The sequence below is a fragment of the Corvus brachyrhynchos genome, unplaced genomic scaffold, assembly GCF_000691975.1.
Source record: "Corvus brachyrhynchos isolate BGI_N302 unplaced genomic scaffold, ASM69197v1 scaffold61, whole genome shotgun sequence".
Lineage (NCBI taxonomy): Eukaryota > Metazoa > Chordata > Aves > Passeriformes > Corvidae > Corvus > Corvus brachyrhynchos.
In genome coordinates, this window is record NW_008236478.1 from 9,108,224 (window position 1) to 9,130,534 (window position 22,311).

A 22,311-nucleotide genomic window follows, 5' to 3' on the forward strand; every position below is an offset into this window, starting at 1 on the left:
TGCTGAACCCAGTATGGTCTCTCCTTGGGGGGCAAGGCTCTGAACTCCATTACATTTTCCTTGGTTTTATGGGTAAAAGGTTTCCAGCACAGTCAATTACTAATTATTATTTCAGGAGAGCATCGACAAACAGGAGTTGCAGGATGGAATGTGCCAACTTCCTAGGCCAGACCTGATGGGGGGATTTGTCCTACCCTGCAAGTGGAACAGCAAACCCCGGGCACTCAGAACCCAGCATGCAGAGCCTCTCCAGCTTGGTTGAATCAGGCCCACTATAAGCAAGCAGGACCATAACATCTTCATAAAGTAGGATTTAAGTACAAACATCTGCCTTGCCATTTTTTAATTAAGGGAGTTTATAGCTAAGTATTCGTTTCCGTAATCCACGGCTCCAGCTGCAGAAATGCCATGCGTATTCTAATTATGGCAGCTAGTTTATTTATCGGAGTTTGACACTGTTTGACATTTAGCTGAGTCACCTTGTTCCTGGGTAAAGCAACACGGGCTGTTCAGCACTTCAAGAAAGAGGCAGAGATTCGATATCAAAAGTAGAACATATATCACAGAAATTTTAAATTAGATACAGCTGAGGTCTATTCTGTTCTGGCAGCTTCTCTCTTTGGGACACTAAGTCAACCCAAATGTTTTCCAGATACAACTCTTCCCCTCAAGGACATGTGGCACTACCATCTCACTCATGTTTGTGGAGGGTGGGAAGGGTAGGAAGTGTTGTAATGGGCATATGGGGTTTATCTCACCCCCTGCAAATATCATGCACCCATATATCAGGACATTCATCATGAAGATCTGCACAAAGGCTGAGCAGCAGCCACGTGCAGTCAGCCAACATTTTTCTAGAAGATAAAACAGATAGGCCAGTGACAGTCAATACAGGAGGAACAAATGCTACCTGCAGACGGGATTTTCCTACAGTACCTCATGTGAAGCCATCTGCACTCCTGTACAGTGTTTCCAAGAACCTCAAAATGCTTTCCAGCAAGAAAGGCAGGCCAGCAGTATCCATTCTTATCACAAAGAGGTTTCATAAAGTGATTTGTCTATGTTGGTGATACAGCTAAAAAGAGAGCCCACTCTTGGACTTCTCATCCCAGATAGGAAATGGATGGCAACACCACCTTCCTCTGGCTGCAGAGGTTGGGTGCAGCACAGAACACTGCAGAGAACAAACCCCGAACCTGGGACTGCCTTCCACAAGGTCGATGGAGGCTGCCAGCACGCTGCCAGGCAGCTGTGCTGCCCTGCTGTGGCTCTGATGTTCGTGTTGTGTATTTGTGCTGCTGGTTTCTAAGTCCCTACTCTCCAACAACCCTGGAGCTGTGCTCACCACACATCTGGAGCAACTGCTTTGGCTGCAAATAGTGTTGGGGAGTGCAGCACACTCCTGGAGAGGACTAAACCCTCCCATCCCAGCTTCTCTTCACAGATTTTAAGGGAAGAGCTGGGATCTCCTTTTAATAGCGGGAGACAGAACAGACCTTTTAAACAGGCTGAAAATACTCCATTTATCCTGGCAGGCACTGCAGCGAGCCAAACTTTTAGCCAACAGCCAGAATCGTGCAGTCAGACAATAGGGAGCTGGCCAGAGCCTGCACTTCCAGAGCACGCTGTGGTCTGGCTCACCTCCCCCATGCCATCCCTGCAGCCGCTGCTGGAAGAAGCTGTGTAGGAGTGTGTGCTGTTACCCTGAGGACAGGATATCCATCGTGTCCAGGCCCTCTGCGAAAGCTGTCAGAGGGACAGTGGCTCAGGCCAAAAAGATAAGTAAATACCTTTTTGGCCAGCATTGCAGAAATCCCTATTTGTGTTTAACCTTCCTTCAGTTTCCTTTCTATCCCAGTGGCAACTCCAGTTATTCATTCCTTATTGTACAGTAACAGTGTCTGCAGAGCCATAGCATCCAGAAATGACAAAGACTGACTCTGGTCCCAAGTGGTCTCCCAAGTGGTGGCCAGAGCTCAGGCTGCCTGGTTGCACCCCACAGACACAGCCCCCCAGAAGCCATTAAATCCCTTTGTGTGACAGGGCACGAGCCAACCTGAATCTGAACAGCTGATGCAAGATCCCCTGAGAGCCCTAAACACCATGCCAGCTATTTTAGGAGGAGGTGGAGGTCTGATATCACAAGGCTGGGTGTATGAGCTCCCAGGGAAAAGGCATTTAAAAAAATGGTCACAAAAAGTACTAGAGACAGTAGCTGGGGAACTGCAGTCTCCAGCTGCTCTCACCCATCTTATTTAGGGCTTTCCCCACAGCATTACCTGGTAGAAAAGGAATGATTCTTTGCTTGGGATCTTTCTGGCCTCCTTCAATAGGAAACTTGTCCAGAAGCTGCATCTGCAAAGGAAGCACAACAAACGTCTTAGGGGGAAACATGGACTGTCTGCATAGGGACCAAGGGATCCCTTGGTCTGTGTGTGGTTTAAGACAAAAGCAACTGCAGGAATTACTTTGTCTTGTTGGAGGGGAGCCTGTACTAAAAAAGGTATGATACAGTTCACTCCAAGAAAGGGAGGGCAAGTTTCTGGCAACACAGAGGAGCTGGGACAGAGCCCAGGCAGACAGCTGAGCCTGGCCCTGCTGTCATTCTAAAATTAGGCTCCCAGTTTTTGCTACAAAACGCACGCCTTGTCTCTAATACACAGCCTGCCTGTGCTGGTGGAGGAACAGGTTTTACCTGTCCATCTGACAGACCACCCTCCTGGCAAAAAATGCTGTTCAAGCAACCAGATTAAAGCACATCTAATAAAACACCTGCTCTGCTTTTATGGCAGAGCCAGAAAGACCCCCTGCCCTGGTCCAGTAAAAAAGAGCATTCCTGTTCTCCCAGGGAGACAGAGATGGGGTTTTGGGGAATGTCTTCCACTGCAGTCCCTGCATGGAGGACAGCAGGCAAGGAGGCCTCAGAGAGCAAAGCATCCCACAGAACACCACAAATGGCCTGAAAGCACAGCTCAGCGTGGGTGTGCTCTTAGCCAAGCACCCTTTAGCACATGGTTTTTCCTAGCCTAGGAAAGCTGCATGCTGATCTGACATTCCTAAAGGAGCCCTACAATATATCCTTGGGTGATGAAACCTGATGGACCAGTGCCACTGAGGCTGAAGACCAGCTGAAAGGCCTCAGACAAAAAGATGCACCTGCTCTAATGACACCATCATGGACTTGCCCAAAAGAGACCAACTCCAGCCCTGAAAACTGCCAGAACCTCTCATCTCTCCCATTCACCCTCTGCAACCTTTCGCTCTCATTCAGCCTGTGGTGCTACCAAGACAGAGACCCAAATCTTCACACTGTGTTTCATTTCTCCCCATGTTTCATATGCATGATGTCTCTATGATGTTCTATGTCCCCTCTCTACTCAGAAGCCCTGGCTCCCTTGGGCAGGGGGAACTCCAAAACTCCTGCCAGCCCCAGGGCTCCTTTCCAACATACCAGGAGAGATGTCTTTCAACTCATAGTCCACAACCCCTGTGATCTCTGAAGAAGGCAAGGAAGGAAAAGCAAGCAGTCATGTTACTTGCCCTTGCAGAACCCCTATCTCCTCACCTGAACTGGATCTACAGCTCAATACGAATACCCAAAGTGGCAGCAAGAGCTGGGGGAAGGGAGGGGATACTTGTCAATCAGCAATCAGCATTTAATCTCATCAGTGCTACATGTCCAACAGAGAGCCTGTGTGAGTTAACAGCAGTTTTGCCAGCTCGACAGATTTCCTTTTAAAAATATTTTTTTGCTAACTTGGGGAAAAAACAGTCGGAGTTATTTTTTTTTTATTTTTTACTGGTTTTGTTTTAAGCACACAGAATCCTTCTCGTCTTCCACCTCACACAACATCTCCAGCATTTTCACCATATGGCACAGCAAACCAAAGATCAAGAGGAAACTCGGGAGTAGAAGGAACATCTGTGCACGAGAAGAATTTAAAAGATCCCACATGTTTCCCCATCAGGGAGTCAGCCTGGTAAATAAATAGACCATAGCTTTGCGGATTGTTAGCTAACTCGTTTTTCTGCCTACAGAGACACATTTTTTTATTGAAAATGGGAAATTTTGTTTTCTTGCAGGTAGAGCTCTGGGTGTCTGAGGTCAGGCACGGGCAGGAGTTTCCTTCAAAGAAGAGGGAAAAAAAAGGAGGGGGAGGGAATCCCTACCTACTGACTTGAAGTTTCACTGTTGCTACACTTTTAGCCAGGAAGGCAATTCTCACTTTACTATGCGGTGACTGATTGAAGCTGGAACTGATACAGTCAAATTCCCATGGTTATTCTTGGAGTTAGATTAGCTTGGCTAATACAAGCCTTTTTAACCACATCAAGAGAGTCACAACGTGTATAACTTAGTGCTATTTATCTAAAGGGTGGATATCAGCAAAATAGATGCAATAAACTGCAGCTGGAAGAGTTTGGCTAAGCTTTCCTAGACTACACTTTCCACCCCAGCTCTTGCCTTCACTGGGAGGGTCTGGATGGCAGGGAGCTGGGGGAGGCAGGGGCACTCCAGAAGCCATGGATCCTTCAGGATGTTAAAGTCAAATAAAGTGCAGCAGAAGCAGGGAGCCTTCCTCAGCACTTTCCTGCACCCAGTTCTGCCATTCAAAGCCAGTGCAAGTTAGAGCTAAAGTCCTAGAGAAGCAGGATTCTGTATCCTCCCACCCACAGAGAAGGATGCAAAGTGGAAGATGAGGAAGAGATGTATACAGGAGAAAAAAACCATCAGTGGACCTGAATGAAACGTCCCAAATCTTCCAAATGTGATGGGGTGTCCCAGGCCAATGCCTAACATCCCCACTCAGCCCAGCTCTGAGGAGACAAATGGAGTAGCTGGGAATGAAGAAAGTTAAGGGCTGAACTACCAAAACTCTTCCTGGTAGGCACAGCCCTTTCCTCACAGACAATCCTAACAGACAAAGACCAATAAACAGATTTTCAGTTCTCTTAATTAGATGTCTGCAGAGCATCTGAAAGTCAAAAACTCTTTTGTCTGTGACAAATGTTTTTTCCATTAAAGGAAGTTATTCTTGTTATAACTGCAAATACACATATGACTGATTAGAAAAACCCTTCACTTAATGCCCCAGGTTATTCTGTTCAGACATGGGCAGTCTCCACAAGTTGTTGCTCACATCTTTGATCTGTGACAGTTAACTTAGGGACAAAGTGTGCTAAATCAGAAAGCAATTCTGTCACCTGGAGTAAAATCATCCCAGTATGGAGGAAAAGAAGGGCAGTCTGGATGCAGAGTCCCAACAAACTGAATTAGGGATGTAGTTGACTTTGGGCAGACAAAAAAAACCACAGCTGGGCAGTGCATTTTGGCAAACCTGGAGGAGGTTAATTTGCTTACAATGAGGAGGAGCCTCCAATTGCATGACTGGTATGGTGAGCAGAAAAAAACTGTTACCATGTCCCTGTATCACAGGGTGGAGGATCCGTTTGGAAACAGGGAGGGTATATGGAAACCAGGAAGTGAGCTTTCCATCCATTCAGGCAGCATGTCTGGAGTCAGGCTGAACAAACACATCCCACTCTCACTTCTGGCACAACAGATGCGTGTCCACGAATAACTCACCACCAAAATTGCCTCTCCAGGCTTTGTCTCTCCAAACTGCTCTGGGTTTGCTGACATCTTTCCTACCCAAGTCCTGCACAATCCTGAGCACCTTCCTTCTTGCTTCTGCCTAAAACTCCTTTAGAAGACCTGCTATAAAACCTTGTGGTCCAGATTATGACTTTCTTGCAGTGGTAAGCAAACGATCATGCAATTAATCTCATTAAAAATCAAGGGAATTACTCATGTGAGTTGCTGCTCATTAAAACGAAAACAGACTCAAAAGCACTGGCCCACTCCACTCCTTTCAATTTGTACATAACCATGAAATCACTTGACTTGCAAGAATGAAATAGGAAGATTTCAGAGTATCAACTCAACCAGTTCTCCAGGCATCTTCCTTCTCATCTCTTCTGCCTCAGGCCACCTTTACCTAAAATGCAAATATGCCATGAAGAAAGAGATGCTCCTGCACACAAGAACCATTTGTGTTTGCCAGATAACAGCATCTCTGGTCATTTCACATCAGCTCTGCTGTGAAAATAAGATTCAGCCCTGTCTGCTTTGCAATGGTAACACCTGGTTAAAAATCGTAATAAAGAAAAACAAGTGCCCTTGGAGACGCTGGAAGTAGCATCTCTGAGGATGAAAAGCCAAGCATCTTCCTGATAATTTACTTACTACATTTTACCTATCTTGGTTAAATTTTCATGAAACAACATTTCTTGCTGCTGCAGACATAAGAACTTACAGCACCCAAGGCTAAGAGGCAATTTCTCTTTTGCAGGAGAGGCTTTTACTCTGCTACAAACCAACCAGTGCAGAGGACATGAACATATCAACTGTTCAGTGGCTTGACCCTGGGGCATTTGCCAGTGAGAGCTTTGTTCCTCATTTGGTTTTGAGGTTTTGGAAGTTTGTGTCCAAATCCAGCTCCCTGAAATTAATCCACTGAGACAGTCACCTGACCCCCACCTATGCCTTACACTATAGATGGGTTCCTGCTGGGCTGTTGGTTCCTCCCCTTCCTTCCTTGCAGCAGTTTTAACTCCTCTGGTCAGAAGAGTGGAGTTCTCCTTTTGAAATGAGCAGATGAGGACACCTACATAATCTCTTAGTGTGGAAATCTTTCTGGTTCCTTTTCAAGTGGATGCAGGTTTGTCATGTGCACAGATAAAACCAAAGCTCCGCAGGAGGTCAGCACTGCAGTCACAGGGAGATTTTTTTATAACACAAAGATCCTGAGGATGACTTTCATGCAAGCCCTTACTTTGGCAAGCAAAACAACATCCACCTTTGCAAAATGATGAAGGACTCTGAACTCCTACAAAGAGAGATGAGGCCTCGCTCCCTTTCCAGGGTATAATTTACTTGTGTCCCAGAGAAAGAGCAGTTGAAAATCAAACCATGACCAAGAGCAGCAGAGTTTTTGCAAGGGGCCCCTAGAAACCTCAGCCTGCCACCTTACTCTTGGCCACCCAAATGGTCAAGACTACAGTTCTTCCTACACTGAATGCCAACAAGCACATCAACTTCCCTCTTTCCAAGCACTCATCAGAAAATGCATTTTTTCATAAAAATGAGGCAAACTGACAATAACTTTAATTTAGACACTCCTAGACTTGAAAGGTAAAGTACATGAGGACAGTCAGGCATCAGGCACATCCCTTCTCACAAGGCTGATCTGATCTACGAGTCCCGAGGAGGAAAGAAGGGCTACAGCCAACTGGGAGACAGGTAAGAGGAGAGGAGGCATCTGTACATGTATGGGGTTGTGTGCACACTTCTGAGAGAGTCTGCCAAAGAAACTGGAAGAAAAGCAAAAATACTGCCAGGGATCTGAAACTAGTGATGATGGAATTCACATCCTCAGCAAGAGGGGTTAAGGGCATCTGCAAATCAGAAAAGACTGAAAGTCCCTAATGCAGATAACACAAGTTTAGATTAGAAGGAGAGGTAAGATATCAGAATAGGAGTTATTAATTAAACCCCTGAGGAGCTGCAGTAATTTCCTTTCATTTTGAAGTTGGAAACCAGCTGTGCTGCTTGCTGACGGGATTGATGGTTTCAGCATCATCAGCTATATTTTGAATTATAAACCATGTGATCTGCAAGACAGGAAATGGCCAGGATGGGTTTGAATTCTGTCGTCTGCCGAAGTTTTCCTGTGGATAAACCTCTCTGGTCCTGTCTCTGCTTTTGCACCTGAAAAATGTGAGACAGATCTCAGGTAGGTGGCGTGAGATTTAATCAAGAGCCATCACAGGCTCTGAGCCTTATGCTGCAGAGCAGGAGTCAGAGACTGAACTCAAGAGAACTACACTCATCTAAACCCAGCAGGACAGAAGCAAATGGAAGAAGTATTATTGGTGGTTTTCAGATACGATTATCCTCTCATTTGTGGGCTTGTCCATCTATAGCATATTCCAAATCCTGGTTAACCAGGGAATCCAAGGGGGTCTTTCACCTAAGGAAGATGGTTAGCCATCTCCACAGATTCACCTTCTACATACTGGTCTAGAGAAGATAATTTCTTCAATTGTTTGGTTTTAGAATAGGTTTTCTGCTAAGGTTAATCAGTGGAGCATTCATGATGTGAGTGGAAGGATTTGATTTACTCCAGCTCAGGACCATACCTGCTGAGATCAGTGACAAAAGGAGATGCAAGGCAGGGAATGAAACCTCTGCCACTGGGGCAGATCCCTCCACAGCATACAGCTGTAAGAGAATTTTCTCTAGGTTTCTCTGAGCTTCTTTTTATTTCTCCTCTGCTCCACCCTCTCACAGGAACAACAAACCAGTTCACTCCCACGGACACAAGACAGCAGGAGGTCTGCTTAACTCCCACCCCTTCAAAATTGGCCAGAGCAGAGCTGTTCCTGAGCATAACACCAACTAGGAAAAGTTTGCAAAAGATCTTTGGGTGAGGGCGTGGAACAGACTGAGCCCAGGGGAGCTCATCTGTTAGCCACTCACACATAGAACTGACATCTCACACAGCAGAAGGAGGTGAAACTCCATCTCTTCCTAAAGCTGTAACAATTTGTATCAGGCAGCCAGTGACACTGGCTCCCTTGTGGTGTTACATGATGCCACAGCATTCAAGAGAAGTGCAATAATTCAATCCCTGAGAAGCAGCAGCAACTGCTTTCCTTTTATTTTGAAAGAAAAAAAAAATTAAAGCAAAAAGTCATCTGGATAACCAGCTGACATGCCTGACAATTACAGCATTATAGGATATGTTCTGAATTAAATATAGTGCAATCCGTGAGAAAGTCAAACAAAAGCAGGAAAATGCATATAAAATAAAGAGAACAGACATTTACAGCATAGTGTAATCCCCAAAGGGAAAATGCCTTTCTCAGGTCTGAAAATTTCCACAAGAAATCTTGGAAATCTTACAAACCTCTCAGTATCCAACTAAAACAGCCAGGGGAGGAGAAGGCGGGGAGCAGAGACTGGGGGTCTTTCCCCAACACGATCCATCAGAAGAGGGAATGCTGTTTCCCAGCTGAGACATTTGGTATTTTTCATAAGAAATGCAGCTTTCTCTAAAGGCTCCACAGAACGAGCCCAGCATTTGTGGCTAACACAGACTGGCAAAACATTCTGAGGTGCTGGTTTGGGATGACAGAGGCACTTGGTGCATCTCTGAAGAGCTTCTCAGAAAGCCCACACTGTCCTTTCACAGAGCAGCTATTGAAGTCTCCTGCCAGAAGCATTTTCTTTCCCCAGTGCTAAATTAAACTGGCTTCATCCAACTTAACCACACTGGAAGATGCTTGGACAAAGGCTACTTCATACTTTTCCATCTATCCATAGTGATTATACGTCCCCTGTTACTCTGGTATCTACAGAGGATTTGTCCCGACAGCACCCCTGGGAAGTAAGGCCACACCACAATGCCTGTTTTAGAGAGATGAATAGTGCCAGTTATGTGGCACCACAGGGTCATGCAGACATGCCAGAGCCATGCTGATGCCATGCCCTATCAGGTCAATTAGCTTCTGGGGAAGGCTCATAATTTTGTGATGGGGTGCAAGCAATTTGCTGGATTTTTTTCCAGAGCTGGCACATCCACAGCCAGCCCAGATGCTCAGGCTGCACAACCTAGGCATGTTCTAAAAGGCTCACTGCAGGTCACAGTAAAAATCCTGTCTGAAAGAAGAGCTAACTTCAAAAGAGGAGCATCTTTCCTTACATCCTCAATTTTTTTATCCGTACAAAACCCACAGGCTTTAAGTGTTCTTTCAGATTGCACATAAGCAGCAGGAGACCAGCGTGTCCCAGTGAGAGACACTGCAGTAATGGTGCCCTTGGACACTCAGCTCTGGCCTTCAGACAGGAGAATTGCATCTGACAGCACTGTCAGAGCAGAGGTTCCAGTTTTAAACACAAGGGCAAGTCTAAGCACTTCACTGAAAGGGAGCAAAGCACCAAGGTCATTTCCATTAATCACTGCTTCCTACATCACTTAGACATCTAAAAAAAAATTTACTCTCCATCCTTCTTTAAATTTCAACCCTTTCAAGCCAATTGTTGAAATACAGCATAGCCCCACAAAGATTTTAGGGTTTATTAGTTCGCTAACCTTACCAAGCCACACTGAAGTCCTCACAATGCAAAAACTTAAGAGTGCCTGCCCTAAATTCATGCAAGCAGGAGCAGCTCAACTCGTATCAGCCCAGCGCAAAGGCTAGATGGGTCGGTAGGAGGCTGCAGGGCTTCAAAAAACCCTCTGGTCCTTAAAAAAAACCCTGGCAGCAGAATCAAACACTGCATTGCAGCTGCAAGCAGGGTGCTGGAGGGTGCATCCCAAAAGCAGCACAGGGCCATTAGCAGGGTGCTGATATTAACTGCATCCCTACTGTTAGCAAAAACACACACCAGATATTGTCAGCATGATTTACAGCCTGTTTTGGTTTTACCTCTGTTTTGTTCAGTGCTGTCAGATCATCCAGGGAACCAAACTCCTGATCTGCTCCATAACATGACAGATTTAGGATGGCATCCTGTGGGAATGGGGGCTGGCTCTTCATTAATGGGTCCCCTTCTTTGTCAGTATGACGACTCCTGTGTTCAGGCAGTCCCCAAAAGGGATGTCAAGAGCTGGAGAATCACATCTGTCATGCAATGCCCTCTTCTATCCTTCCTTACTCCTCTCTCATAAAGAGGTAACAGTGGATTTTCATGGGTGTTTTAGGCAGGGACTACCCAGCCAGCCAGCCAGACCCCATCTTTGCAAACTGACTTTGTTTGAACTGGTACAAAGCCTGGCACAGAAACTCTCTGAAACCAAATTTATACGTTGGATGGTCACTGAACTTGCACCCACAGAATCCATCCTTAGAGAGTCTTCTAAGTTGCTCACACAGTGCTGACCATAGTTTTAACTAAAGCCTGTTAAAAACACACCCTCACTTAAATTGGTAGTTTTGTGAGTCTGCAAGACTACTTCCCTGCTCCCACTGCTAAGAGAGAGATGAGACTTTAGTTCCAAATGTATGAAACTTAATCCCTCTGTTTTCATAATCTACATCTTCTCTACAGCCTGTTAGCTTTGCTTGATATATTGTCCCCTGGAAACCATGAGTAACTTCAATATTGAAAACAGAAACAATAGCTCCAAACACAATGGCACATTTTACTTCACAAACTCCATCTGAAATGGTATCTACTCATCTCCGTAGGACACTTCTCATAGCTCTGGGGAGAGCATCTGCCAGAGGAGAGCGACCGCCCAGCACAGTACAATGAGGAAGCTGTGCCAAGCACAACATAACCACAGGTTTTAACTGCACGCTGGGAGGAGACTCCTTTGTCTTCTTTTCTTCCTCTCTCCCTACCTCCAAACCACGAGATGTTTTGCCTGCATAGCTGGTTCCAAACACATGTGTATCTCGTCTTTGGGGGGATTTAGAAAGGAGTACAGACAACAGATCCCACCGCCTGAGTGGGCAGAGAGTGCTGCACATGTAACAGATACCTTGGTGTGGGCCTCCAGGGAGGTAACAAGCAGCCAGCAGGACAGGTTTCCAAGAGCTTGGAGGCAGCTGCCAGCCTTACAGCCCAGCCCCAGCATGGGCCCTTCAGCTCAGGCACCGCCCAGCCTTGGGTGCCATGCTGGCATCTCCCCAGGATGCTCATGTAGCACGTAGGGACAGCAGAGGTGGTCAGTGCCTGGGAAGGGCAGACTCCAAAAGCATTGGCTGTCCCATTGGGCTTGCAATGCAGGAAGGAAAGGATTTGCACTCTAGAATACCACGTAAGAACAAACCTAGGTTTGCAACGATCAGTCCTTACTGGTGCCTACGGTAATGACATCTCAGAGATTGGTTTCTCTCTGTAGATTTATTTCTGGACAGGGAGGACAAAGTTCACAGGTATCAGGAAAACTGCTTTAAAGAGCCCTGCCATCGCTAGGACAACCACACAACACAGGCACCTTAGCTGCACACTCAGACCCACACCAGCTCCTTCTGGTCCCTGCCCCAACATGCAGCATGGACAACATTCTCGCTTTAAAAGTGAAAGGGGAATTTGGGTAACATCTGAGTCATAAAGTCCCAGAATGAGAATCCCAGGGGTTCTGGGACCAGAGCTGTCCCAAAGGACCTTGTAGATGGACCAAACCATGACACATGACTGCAGTGGGAGAAGGGACAACATGTCCTGCAGGACATGACCCAGCACCCTAAGAATGGAGGCTAGGACTGAAATCTTATTTTTGTAAGTACAAGTCTGCCTGAGGACTTTCATTAATTTAATTGAGAATGAAAGCAAACCCTGGGAAAGTAGACGGGCTTGGACGGCGGCCACGGCGGCTGCGTGTGCTGCTCGGAGCCGGGTGGGCACTCCAAGTGTTTACAGGGCCCCTGTGTTACGCTCTGCAGGCTCGAGCCCTACTCCGGGATTTTCATTCAGCTCATAATCATCCGTCTCTGGACGCATTCCTTGTGGATCAGATGCTATTCTGTGTATCATACCAACTAATCACATGTAATATTTGGCAGGGTATGAAAAGCATCGATGGAGGTCTTTGACAATGGCAAAGAGGTTATTTTGGTCTTTTTTTATCTCAGTAGCTTTTAAGTGGCACAGGCACGCTGTCAAGAAATACTGTCAGGGCTGTGACTTTTCCAAACTTCCAGATGAGAAAACTGCTACAAGTTGTGAAGGAGAAAGAGCACATGGAGGCAGATGCTTGCACCCAGGAGGAGAGGGACTCCTTCCAGCTCTGTCCTTCCACAGGAGGTTTCCAGGCTATATCCCTGCCTAGTGGCATTTGTAAGACCTGACAGTGAGCCCATGGTCAGCAGTACCAGGTGCAAGAGGTACCCAGCACACTGTTACCCACCACAGACAGCACAGTGCTGCCTTCAAAGCCAGAGCTGTTGTTCCCATCCCTGTCACGGCAGCAGCAGAGTTTTAAGCCAAGGGTGTCCGTGTGGGCTGAGCAGCAGCACCTGTGGATTCATAAGGCAGTTGGGTACATGTCCAGCCTGCCAGTGAGCATCCATGCCTGCTCTCCTCTGGCGGATCCTCCTCCAGTGACACGAGGAGCAGTGCAGCACCAGGAACAGTTGGTACTTAACTGGGCATGTTCTCAGTCATAAAACAAAAACACAGGTGTTCTCCAGCCTGCCTGGCCACACATGCAAACCACGGTGGCCAACTGAAGGGTACACACTGGGTGTGCACTATGCAAAGTGTGCTTGGGTGATTCAAGGAAAGGGTGCTAGGGAAAGCAAGGAAATTGTAGCCACAACAACATATCACATCCAGCAGCTCCATCCAAAACATTTCTGAGGGGAAGAAGGTGACCTACAAACTGCTTTGATGGACAGGCTGATGTCCATCCAGGACAAGAGCAGTGATGATGCATATTTCTATGCCTTTTCACATCTTGTGACCAGCTTTAGAAGCTGGATGGGGCAGACAGGCAGGGCAAACAAGCACGACAGTCATTTGTGTCCTGCTGGGCACTGTGCAGGCATCCAGGGTTATTTCTCATCCTCCCTGTGGATTTGCACTTGTCTGTTCTCTCCTCCTCTCCATCACACAAAGCCACAATAAAGAAACATCAGAAAGAGGTCCAGATTGTAGAAACATCCTCAAAAATGTGTTGAAAGGCCAACAAGCTGCAGGTACCACACAGCTCTCTTCTGCCCTAGCCCCTGGCTCAGGTAGGAAATTAACATTTCACAGACTCCTCCTGAAATTACATGATGATATTTTGTCACAGAAAGTATCCAGGAAGACACTAACTTGCATCAAAGAGATTCAGGCCATATCCAGGCCCTGTAATTCCCGAATGAGCAGCAGTCAAGCTGTCTGATGGCACTGCAGTAGGAGACCTGGCTGCTGGTTTTGAAAGTCCACATGATCCTTGTGTCCCTCCATAGGGTTATCTATCTTTAGCACCTCAGCATTATGGCTGTAAGGAATCAGCTCTAGAGAGCTGCCATCTGCAGAACCTAGCACTAGAAGTTCGATTGAATAAATAAAAGAAAAAGATACCAAGAAAGAAGTGAAGTGAGTAGGAGGTGGGAGAAGGAATGACACATCAACTGCTTTCTATGGGGCACAAGCAACTTCAAAAATTAGGTTCCACATATGCACCCTCCTGAGAGTAAGAAAAATATCAGAGCACAGAATGGCCCATATTCCATCAGAAAGCAAGACACCAGCCTCAACAAATCACAGCTACTGCCAACCTCCCTTTGTCATCAAACATGGGCAGAAAAGGCATGGGAGGGCAGCAACTACACTCCCATGGCCAGTACAGAGAACTGCTCTTTGCCAGCAACCCAGATGCAAAGTTATCTTGCTTAATTAGGGCTTCCTTTGGCTCAAGTAACTGACCAAATAAATTACATTACCAGACACACACATACACACAAATAACTATTTTGCTGAGCCAGGTGCAGACAATTGTTTCTAGCCCTCCATCTGGGACTGGGGCATGTCTCTCCACGAGGTCAGATGCCAGAGAACATTGTGCTGGGCAAGAACGAAGGAAAACCCGAGAGTGGCTTAGGAACAACAGAAACAAAACTCAGAAGAAAATTTTTCCACCCTAACAGGTGCAGGGATGTGATTAAATGTGCCTCAAAACTCAGGCTTTCAGCACGGCCTGAGCATCACACTGCAGATCCAATATGGTCAAGGAGGCTTTGAAATCCCACCCCTGCTTTGAACCCTGCAGATCAGTATCAGCCTGGAGAAGGATTTCAAGCCGGAGGAAGATGCTCATGTTTCGAAAGCAAGAGCCAGCAGGGGAAAAGGGAGGCAAAGGGGCTGTTCTCCATTACAAGGGAAACTGCAAGAGCAGCTTGGGCAGGTGATCCCCTTGCCTGGATGTGGGACTGAACAGCATGAAACACTGCAAGTACAACAGAGGCTTGAAAACAAAACCAGATTTCCCTTCCTAACCATACTGAGACATGCAACAAGGTAAACTGCCAAGGCAAGCTTCACTTGCCTTTCTGTTACAAGTGAGCACAGGAATAGGAGATTCAAACACCAATTCTGCTGACAGATGGGCTGACACTGTAATAGTATCTCGTCTACTTAAAAGCATCTCTCAAATGTCAAAGGTAGAAAAAGAACTCCAGACTTCATATCCTGACTCTGAATGAGTCCCTCAAGGTATTGCTTCCATATTTGATCCATGCAGAAAGAACCTAGTTCTATCATCAGATAGGAACATAGAGAAAGAAGGAAAAACTAAGATGAGGAAGAGACACTGCTGGGGTTGGGTTATGGGGTTGATTCTGAGTATAATGCTGACTTGCAGGAGTCTTGACAGTTCTGGGACATGTGCAGGTGCCCTGAGTGCCTGCAAGCAGATAAAAAAAATCAATTAAACTACTCCAAAAAGCAAGAAAAAGAGCCAATTTCTGCAAAATCAATGAATTCTAGGATGCAGAGGCCACTTTTCCATTATTTGGCACTCATGTAAAGGTGAGGGGGTTTTATGATGCCACTGGATTTTCAGGCACAATCAAATTCCCTTCCCAGGGAAGCTTCTATCACACTTGGAGCCAGCAGCTATCATGGTGCCACACTGACAGCAGTGAGCATATGATGATTATGTAGGTAATGAGTACCTACACACTGGCTTATTTTCTACTGTGAGGGTGGTCAAAGACTGCAACTGGCTACCTAGAGGAGTGGTTAATGCCCTAAGCCTCTCAATAGTTAAGAGGCATTTAGACAATGCCCTTAACTTGCTTTAATTTTTGGTCAGCCCAGAAGTGCCCAGGCAGCTGGACTACACAGTCATTTTATGTCCTTTCCAACTGGAATATTCTATTCTAATAATGAAGGCCTGTAGAATGGACATACAGCAAGAATTTCTCTATTTCAAGATTGTCATAATCTCAAAAGAAGAGAATTTTCTGTGAACTTTTACTGTCCTTGGAGCAGAACCCAATACCCAGGACTGAATTTAAAACTCCACATGAGAACAAAATGATCAGTCTGAGTTCTTGACATGACCACAGTCACTGCTGCATCTGGATACCTGACAGCCACATGGTAATTTATCCTCTCAAATCCATGGGAGATGAACTCTTTCAGAACAGGGAATCCAAAGGACAAATCTCTCAAACCCAGCTCTCCTGCTTTAGTCAGGGCAGGGAAAAACTTCAGTGTTCTGTCTTGCAGCTCTTATGGTGCTTCCACCGCCTGAAGAAAATCAGACAAGAGGCCAATATACATTTTGTGCCCTTAGACTAATTAATAACTGTAAGAATTACAGTTTGCACCAGTAGAAGTATGAGAGATCATTGTGAAACTTGCCACCCCAATGGAGAAAAGGAGCTCCCAGTGCTGGTGGGCTGGAGCACATGGAAGCTGTGACTGTAATCTTCCCTGCACAGAGCTCTGGCTGCTGATCTCCCAAAGACAGGACACAGCCCCTGTGCATCACAAGTGGTTCAGTCTTGAAATCTGCCTTCCCAGTTGTCCCCATCTCCCTTCCTTCCATTGCTAAAATGCTGCTGCAACGTAACATGCTGATTTCAAAAGAGAGCTCCCAAGCTTAACTGATCATGGTGAACAAAGGCATTATTTCTTTTGACTTACCTTGCAGCTTCTCATGCCTCTTCTAGCCCTTAACACCAGACAGACATACCTCTGCTCAGAGCTGGTATGTGCTACTGAAATACAAATAAATGAGCTGGCCACTATGAAGGAAGGAAAGAGTTAGTTTTCCATTCTGAATATTGACTTATTTGACAGCCTGATATATTTGAAATCAATTTTTTGAAATATATTTAAAGGGCTCTCTTTTATAGAGGGACTTTGTTATGACGTGGAAAATTCACAGCTCCCAACATCAAGCCATGGGCGGAGGGAGTCTGGAGTATGAATTAAAAATAATGCGGTTGTTTGCAGAAATTAGTGGCACCGATTTAAATCCACACTCCCCTCCCTCCTCAAATAATCACCCTGTGAACAGAGGTGGTTTATGGAGCCCTCTGGAAAATGTTCCTCATGGCCTCCATTCCAGACCCAAAATAAAACACATCACATCGCAGCAAATACTTCACCAGGGTGCTGCTCTCTCTTCCCCCAACCCACGCCTCCCATTTGTTGCTAATTAAATGAAACAGCAGGTGCTTAGACCACAAGCACAGCAGGGCTGGAGCGAGTGCAGTGATTAAACCCCCCTGGAATGTCTTCTTGGAGAGCTGCAACTTTCCAGGGACCAGACTCTTGGAGGAAAGATGAGATTAGAGGCGAGCGCTGGGTCAGTCTTTGGCTGTGAGCTCCACGATCAGAGGGTGCTTTCGAAGGACGATGGATCACTAGAAACATCAGGTCTCTGGGGAAAGTGCTGGTGCCTCTGTTTTGCCAAGCCACCTTCCCAGCATACTTGCTACAGGGTGCACACAACACAGTGTGCTCTGCCTCTGGGCTGGAGACATCTCCTTTCTCACCCAGTTGAGACCCATCATAACAATGCAGAGCAGCCTCCCCCATACCAAGGCATGTCTGGGCACCTCAAATCTTCAGGCAAAGATTAGCAATGCAGTCCCCAAGGCAGGAAGCCATCCCAGCCTAAGCCTGGGTGAGGCCAGAGAATGGATACATCACAAGCCAGAGTGTCAGAGCTGGCGAGGAGAACTACGGGTTGTGTCTCAACACACGACACACCAGGTCATGCTAATAAGATGTTCCTGGTTGCCACCCAGAGCAAATACCTGCAAACCCAGAGAACAATTCTGTAAGAGGAACTCACTCTTTGGGATGTGTCCTTACACCATGACTCCTGGCACATCCATTTACCTGCTGTGTCTGTGCTGCAATCTCATCCACAGGTACTGCAGGGACACAGCATGGACTGAATCCCCCCCAATTCCTTCACATGAAAAGGAATGATCCTTGCTGCCACCAATGCCATCAGCAAGTTTCACCTCCTGAGACCAGAGATCAGGCAAAAGAAAAGGCAAATGCTATTCTGTTATTGACAGGGGATACACAATGCTGTAAGACATGGACAGGCATGGAGCAAGGGGCATTTAGGGGCAGCCAGAGCTGAGCAGCTCTCCCTACATCCTGCTCTGGGGCCTCCTTGTTTTGCCCCAGTGAAGTCTTTCCCCTGCTCACCATGCACTCCATCCACAGCCATGTCTCCCTCCCATCCCAGTATGCCAGTCTCACTCAGGTGACTTCCCATGGAGACAAGCTGGGATAACTGTAATCACCCAAAAGCCACCAGTGCATCCTAACTCAGGAGGACCCTAAACCAGTTACCATCTGGGATAACATGGTACAAGCTTGGAAATAAACTCCTCATCCCTTCTACAAATTCCATTTCTGACCACGAGACTCCATGGGACCAGGACATAATCCCAAGAACGAAAAGCACTATTTATATTTCTGCTGAGCACTTCACTTCTCTTTGGTCACTCTGCTGATGTTTCACTTCTTCACCAAACCCTGTCAGAAATGTCTGGGGGCTCAGGGGGAGGAGAGGGAATGTGGTCATTACGGTCTGGCTTAGCTACTGTAATACAGCTAACATTTGGCTGTGTTAAAAACACTCCAAGCCAAAGACTTCCAAGCATTTTACAAACATTAATGAATAAACTTTCTCCAGGAGAGCTGATTATAGCCCCCATTTTATGGGTGGATATTTCCAGATAACCTTCTTGCCGCACCAGAAGTTCCCCCCTCCTTCTTCCACTCCGCAGACTCCGAGCTCCTAATTACACAAAAAACATTTCCACGTTAAGGCAATGAAATATATTTTGACCTAAGAGTGGAACAGGATTCAGCATGAGGTTTCCTAATAACAACAGGCAGGAACCGACAGCCCTAGTGCTCCTGCAGCTCACAGCACACCCTTGCTCAGCTGTATAATCCAGGGCTCTCCCACACCCAGAACGAACCCGAAACTTTGTAGGGCTCCTCTCTACCTTGGAAGGACCTTTTGAAAACTTCCCCTTTACATAAGGATGACCAGGGACCACCTTCATGGAGCACACCACTTGCTCCATCTGCCTTATTCCCAGAATCCAATGGCAAATGAATCTCTACCACCTCCTGAAGCACCAAATGCTAAATCCTACCCTTATGTGCAAGCAACCGACACCCTCTAACCCTCAGCACAGTAATACAAAGAGGGTTGCACGTGGCAACAGAGGCTTTTGCAAAGCTGCACCAACAGTTACCAACACACCAAAAACTACCAGACAACCTGGACTTGTTACAAAGACACAGGTGTTCATCATGTGCCATCCCACAACACATTTTCTTCACCAGGAAAACACATAGCAGTTTTGTTCAAGCAGCAGCACGTCACTGTAGTGACCAGGAAAAGCCTGGACCTGGATTTCAAAGATCCCCAGACAACAGACAGGCCACAACATCCCAATTCACTGCGCTGTCAAAAGCCAGAGATTAGCCAGATAAAAAGAAATGTCTGTGAAATAATTTTTTGGTCCAGGTGGATAAGGTGTATTCCCTTCTAAGACAAAACTTCAATCATTAAACTCATCCTAGCCCTTCGAAAGAATTTTTTCCCTACTATCATTTTACTTAGTCCTTTTCTAGTTTGCTTTCTAATTTCTTCCCACTTGGCATTTTCCCCTCTTTTTCACAGTGTTTTCGTGGTTTGTCCTTCACCTCTCTCAAAACATCTGGCTGAAGGGAGCAGCTCAGCAAGTCTCACTGGTTTTCTTAACACACCCTTTAAAAAACAAATGCATCAAGACCCAGCCACATGGCTCTGATGTAACCTCTGTTTGCAAAAGCACCACTAAATCGATTAGGATCTGCCCTTGACTGACCTGGTGAATCAGAGGCACCCCTGGATCAACACTGATGCCTCAAGAATGGCTTTACTAAAGAGCTCTGCTTGTACTGTAGTATTATAGAAATTATCTTAAACACACTGGGATGCTTTCCTGAGTCTCTGCTTAGTCCTTTGTGAGCTCGTTCACAGCTCCTGCCATCAAGAACTTGTCAGCAACTTGTTGAAGTGGGAACCTCCTCACTGGACTGCAACTCCCTGCTCTGCTGCCTTTGCACCCTCACAGGGTCCCAGATGGGATAGCTTAAAAAAACTTCAGCTATGGGCACTTGTGTAGGTAAGTGGCCAGTGGCAGTTGTGGACTCAGGAGGCTGCCAGGGCAATGCCAAAGGATCTGATGTGCTATGAGAGTTCAAGCCCTCCCTTTCCTGCACAGATCTGACAGACCAGAACTCTCCTTTTAAATGGAAAAGCAAAAGATGCAGAGCAAAGCCCTCAGCCTGGCTGAATGCTGTTCTAACAGGGCACCCAGGAAGGAGTGTGCACAAAGCTGAGCTTCCTCCAGAGCATCACTATTCCCGCTTTTTGCGTGACTTCACCATGTGTCTGCTCAGTTCTGTGGGTTTTACTGCCCTGACCACTCCACTTCAATGCTTCCCCTGAAGGGAGAGAAGTGGAAATTGCAAAAGACAGTTTTGCAGTGGGAACAAACTTGCATTTGCACGAGACATGAAACTGTTCTGGTTGCAGAAAAGAAGAACCATGCTGTGACTGGAGGCAAGGAGGAAGGGAATAGGGGCAAACAAATTCCCTACTTCACGCTCCATACATTGATTATGAAAAGATCAGTCATTCAGATGCTATGGGGAAGAAGCAAATAGCACCCAGTGCTCATAAATCAGGCTGGGGTGAGCCTGATCAGGAGCCTTTCCTATGGCAGGCAGGACAGTCCACAGTGGAAGAGACGCCAGTTGATGCTCTTCTGTGTCCTGTAAGCAAACCATGGTGTGACAGGACCAAGACCTACTGCTCCTTCCAGACAGGGCCTTCCCACATCTGAGCCTGTCAGAGCAGAAAGCCGGGAGGGGTGAGGTGACATGGAAAAGAGCCCTGACAGAACCCTGCATAAACTTTCCATTATGGCTGGGCAATTTTCTATTTGCACTTAAATGCAATAATGTAAATAAACTCCCCGTAACCCTTCCAGGGCTATTTAGGACATTTGCAAAAACAACCAGCTCCTCTCATCACGAGCCAAGGGATGCGAACACAACAGGCACTTCTCATCTTGGTCTCCGCACACTTAATGAAAGTGAAGGATTGTGTTCCCTGCACAAAAGTGGAATTGTGTTTCAGGGCTGGGGGTGTGAACTCCATGCAATTTTCCGGCAGTATAAATAATTGAAAGCTGGGTACGATTAGGGGAGAGCGACAACGTAGTGGAGGGGGTGGAATTGTCATGCCTGAACTTTTGGGGCTTGGGTGCTTTGGGGAAAAAAAGGCCATGGAAAAATCCTGCCAAGGAATTTAATTTTCACACAGATATTCCAGGAAAAAAAAAAAAAAAAAAAAAAAAAGGCTGATCTTAATATCTGGTAAGAGGAAATATGCTAATAAAGTGGCACTTGGAGAATTTGCTGCCTGTGTGAGGCCAGCAGCTCCAGAGCTGTAGCTGTGGCTGGGGCCGGTCCCACAGCCAAACCGCACTCCCATGTTTTATTGTTCCAGCAAACAAAACCTGGAACAAGGGTAACAAACAAGTGGGCTGCTCCCAAGGCTGAGCTTTAAGTCCTGCTGTGGAGATCTATGATGAGAGCTCCCAACACCAAAATACTAGAGATGGAGGAGGGGTAAAATGGGAGGTATACATTGAGCCTTACACACTCCAATGAAGAAAAGCTTTCAGCCCAGTTTTTACTATGATTCGGCATAAACCCTTGTATGAGATACTGTCCAGGCACAAAACCAGCAGGTCTGGGCCCCATACTAGATTCAGAATTTTTGGCAATTTCAGGAATGTTTTTAGATTTCCATTAGCACCACAACCTTGCAGGGACTCATGCTCCTGATACATTGGATTTTTAACATGTAAAGCAACCAACACCTATGAAAATAAGTCTGAGTACTCCAGATCTGATGTAAGTCACTTCAGTTCATTAGGAAGAACTTGTTGCTTTTCCTCTCTGTGGCTGTATCCAGGAAAGGCCTTCCTATAATACAGGGTCTCCAACATCCTCACAGCCTCCAAGCCAGCAAGCAATAAGGGGGGGATGTAGGTACTGCTGGTAAGAACAACTTACACAAACCAAAACTCCAGAAAGCAAGGGAATAATTCCAGAACATAACACTTTTGACCGATTTCACTGTGTTCTGCGCCTGCTAGAGGCAGACCATATACAGCTAAAAGGACACAGCTAAGAAATCAACAACCTCTTTGTGATGCTCCCAATATTTCTTAAAAAAAACCCAAACCAACAAA

At 46.3% G+C, this 22,311-nt stretch overlaps 1 protein-coding gene across 1 annotated transcript in view; it reads right to left on the minus strand.

The window, feature by feature from the left end:
- Positions 1-22,311, minus strand: part of SH3PXD2A (SH3 and PX domains 2A) — a 208,667-nt gene that overhangs the window by 179,245 nt on the left and 7,111 nt on the right. Inside the window, exon 2 of the mRNA XM_017726177.1 lies at positions 2,280-2,355. Coding sequence (XP_017581666.1) covers positions 2,280-2,355 — 76 coding nt within the window. The remainder of the gene's footprint in view (positions 1-2,279; positions 2,356-22,311) is intronic.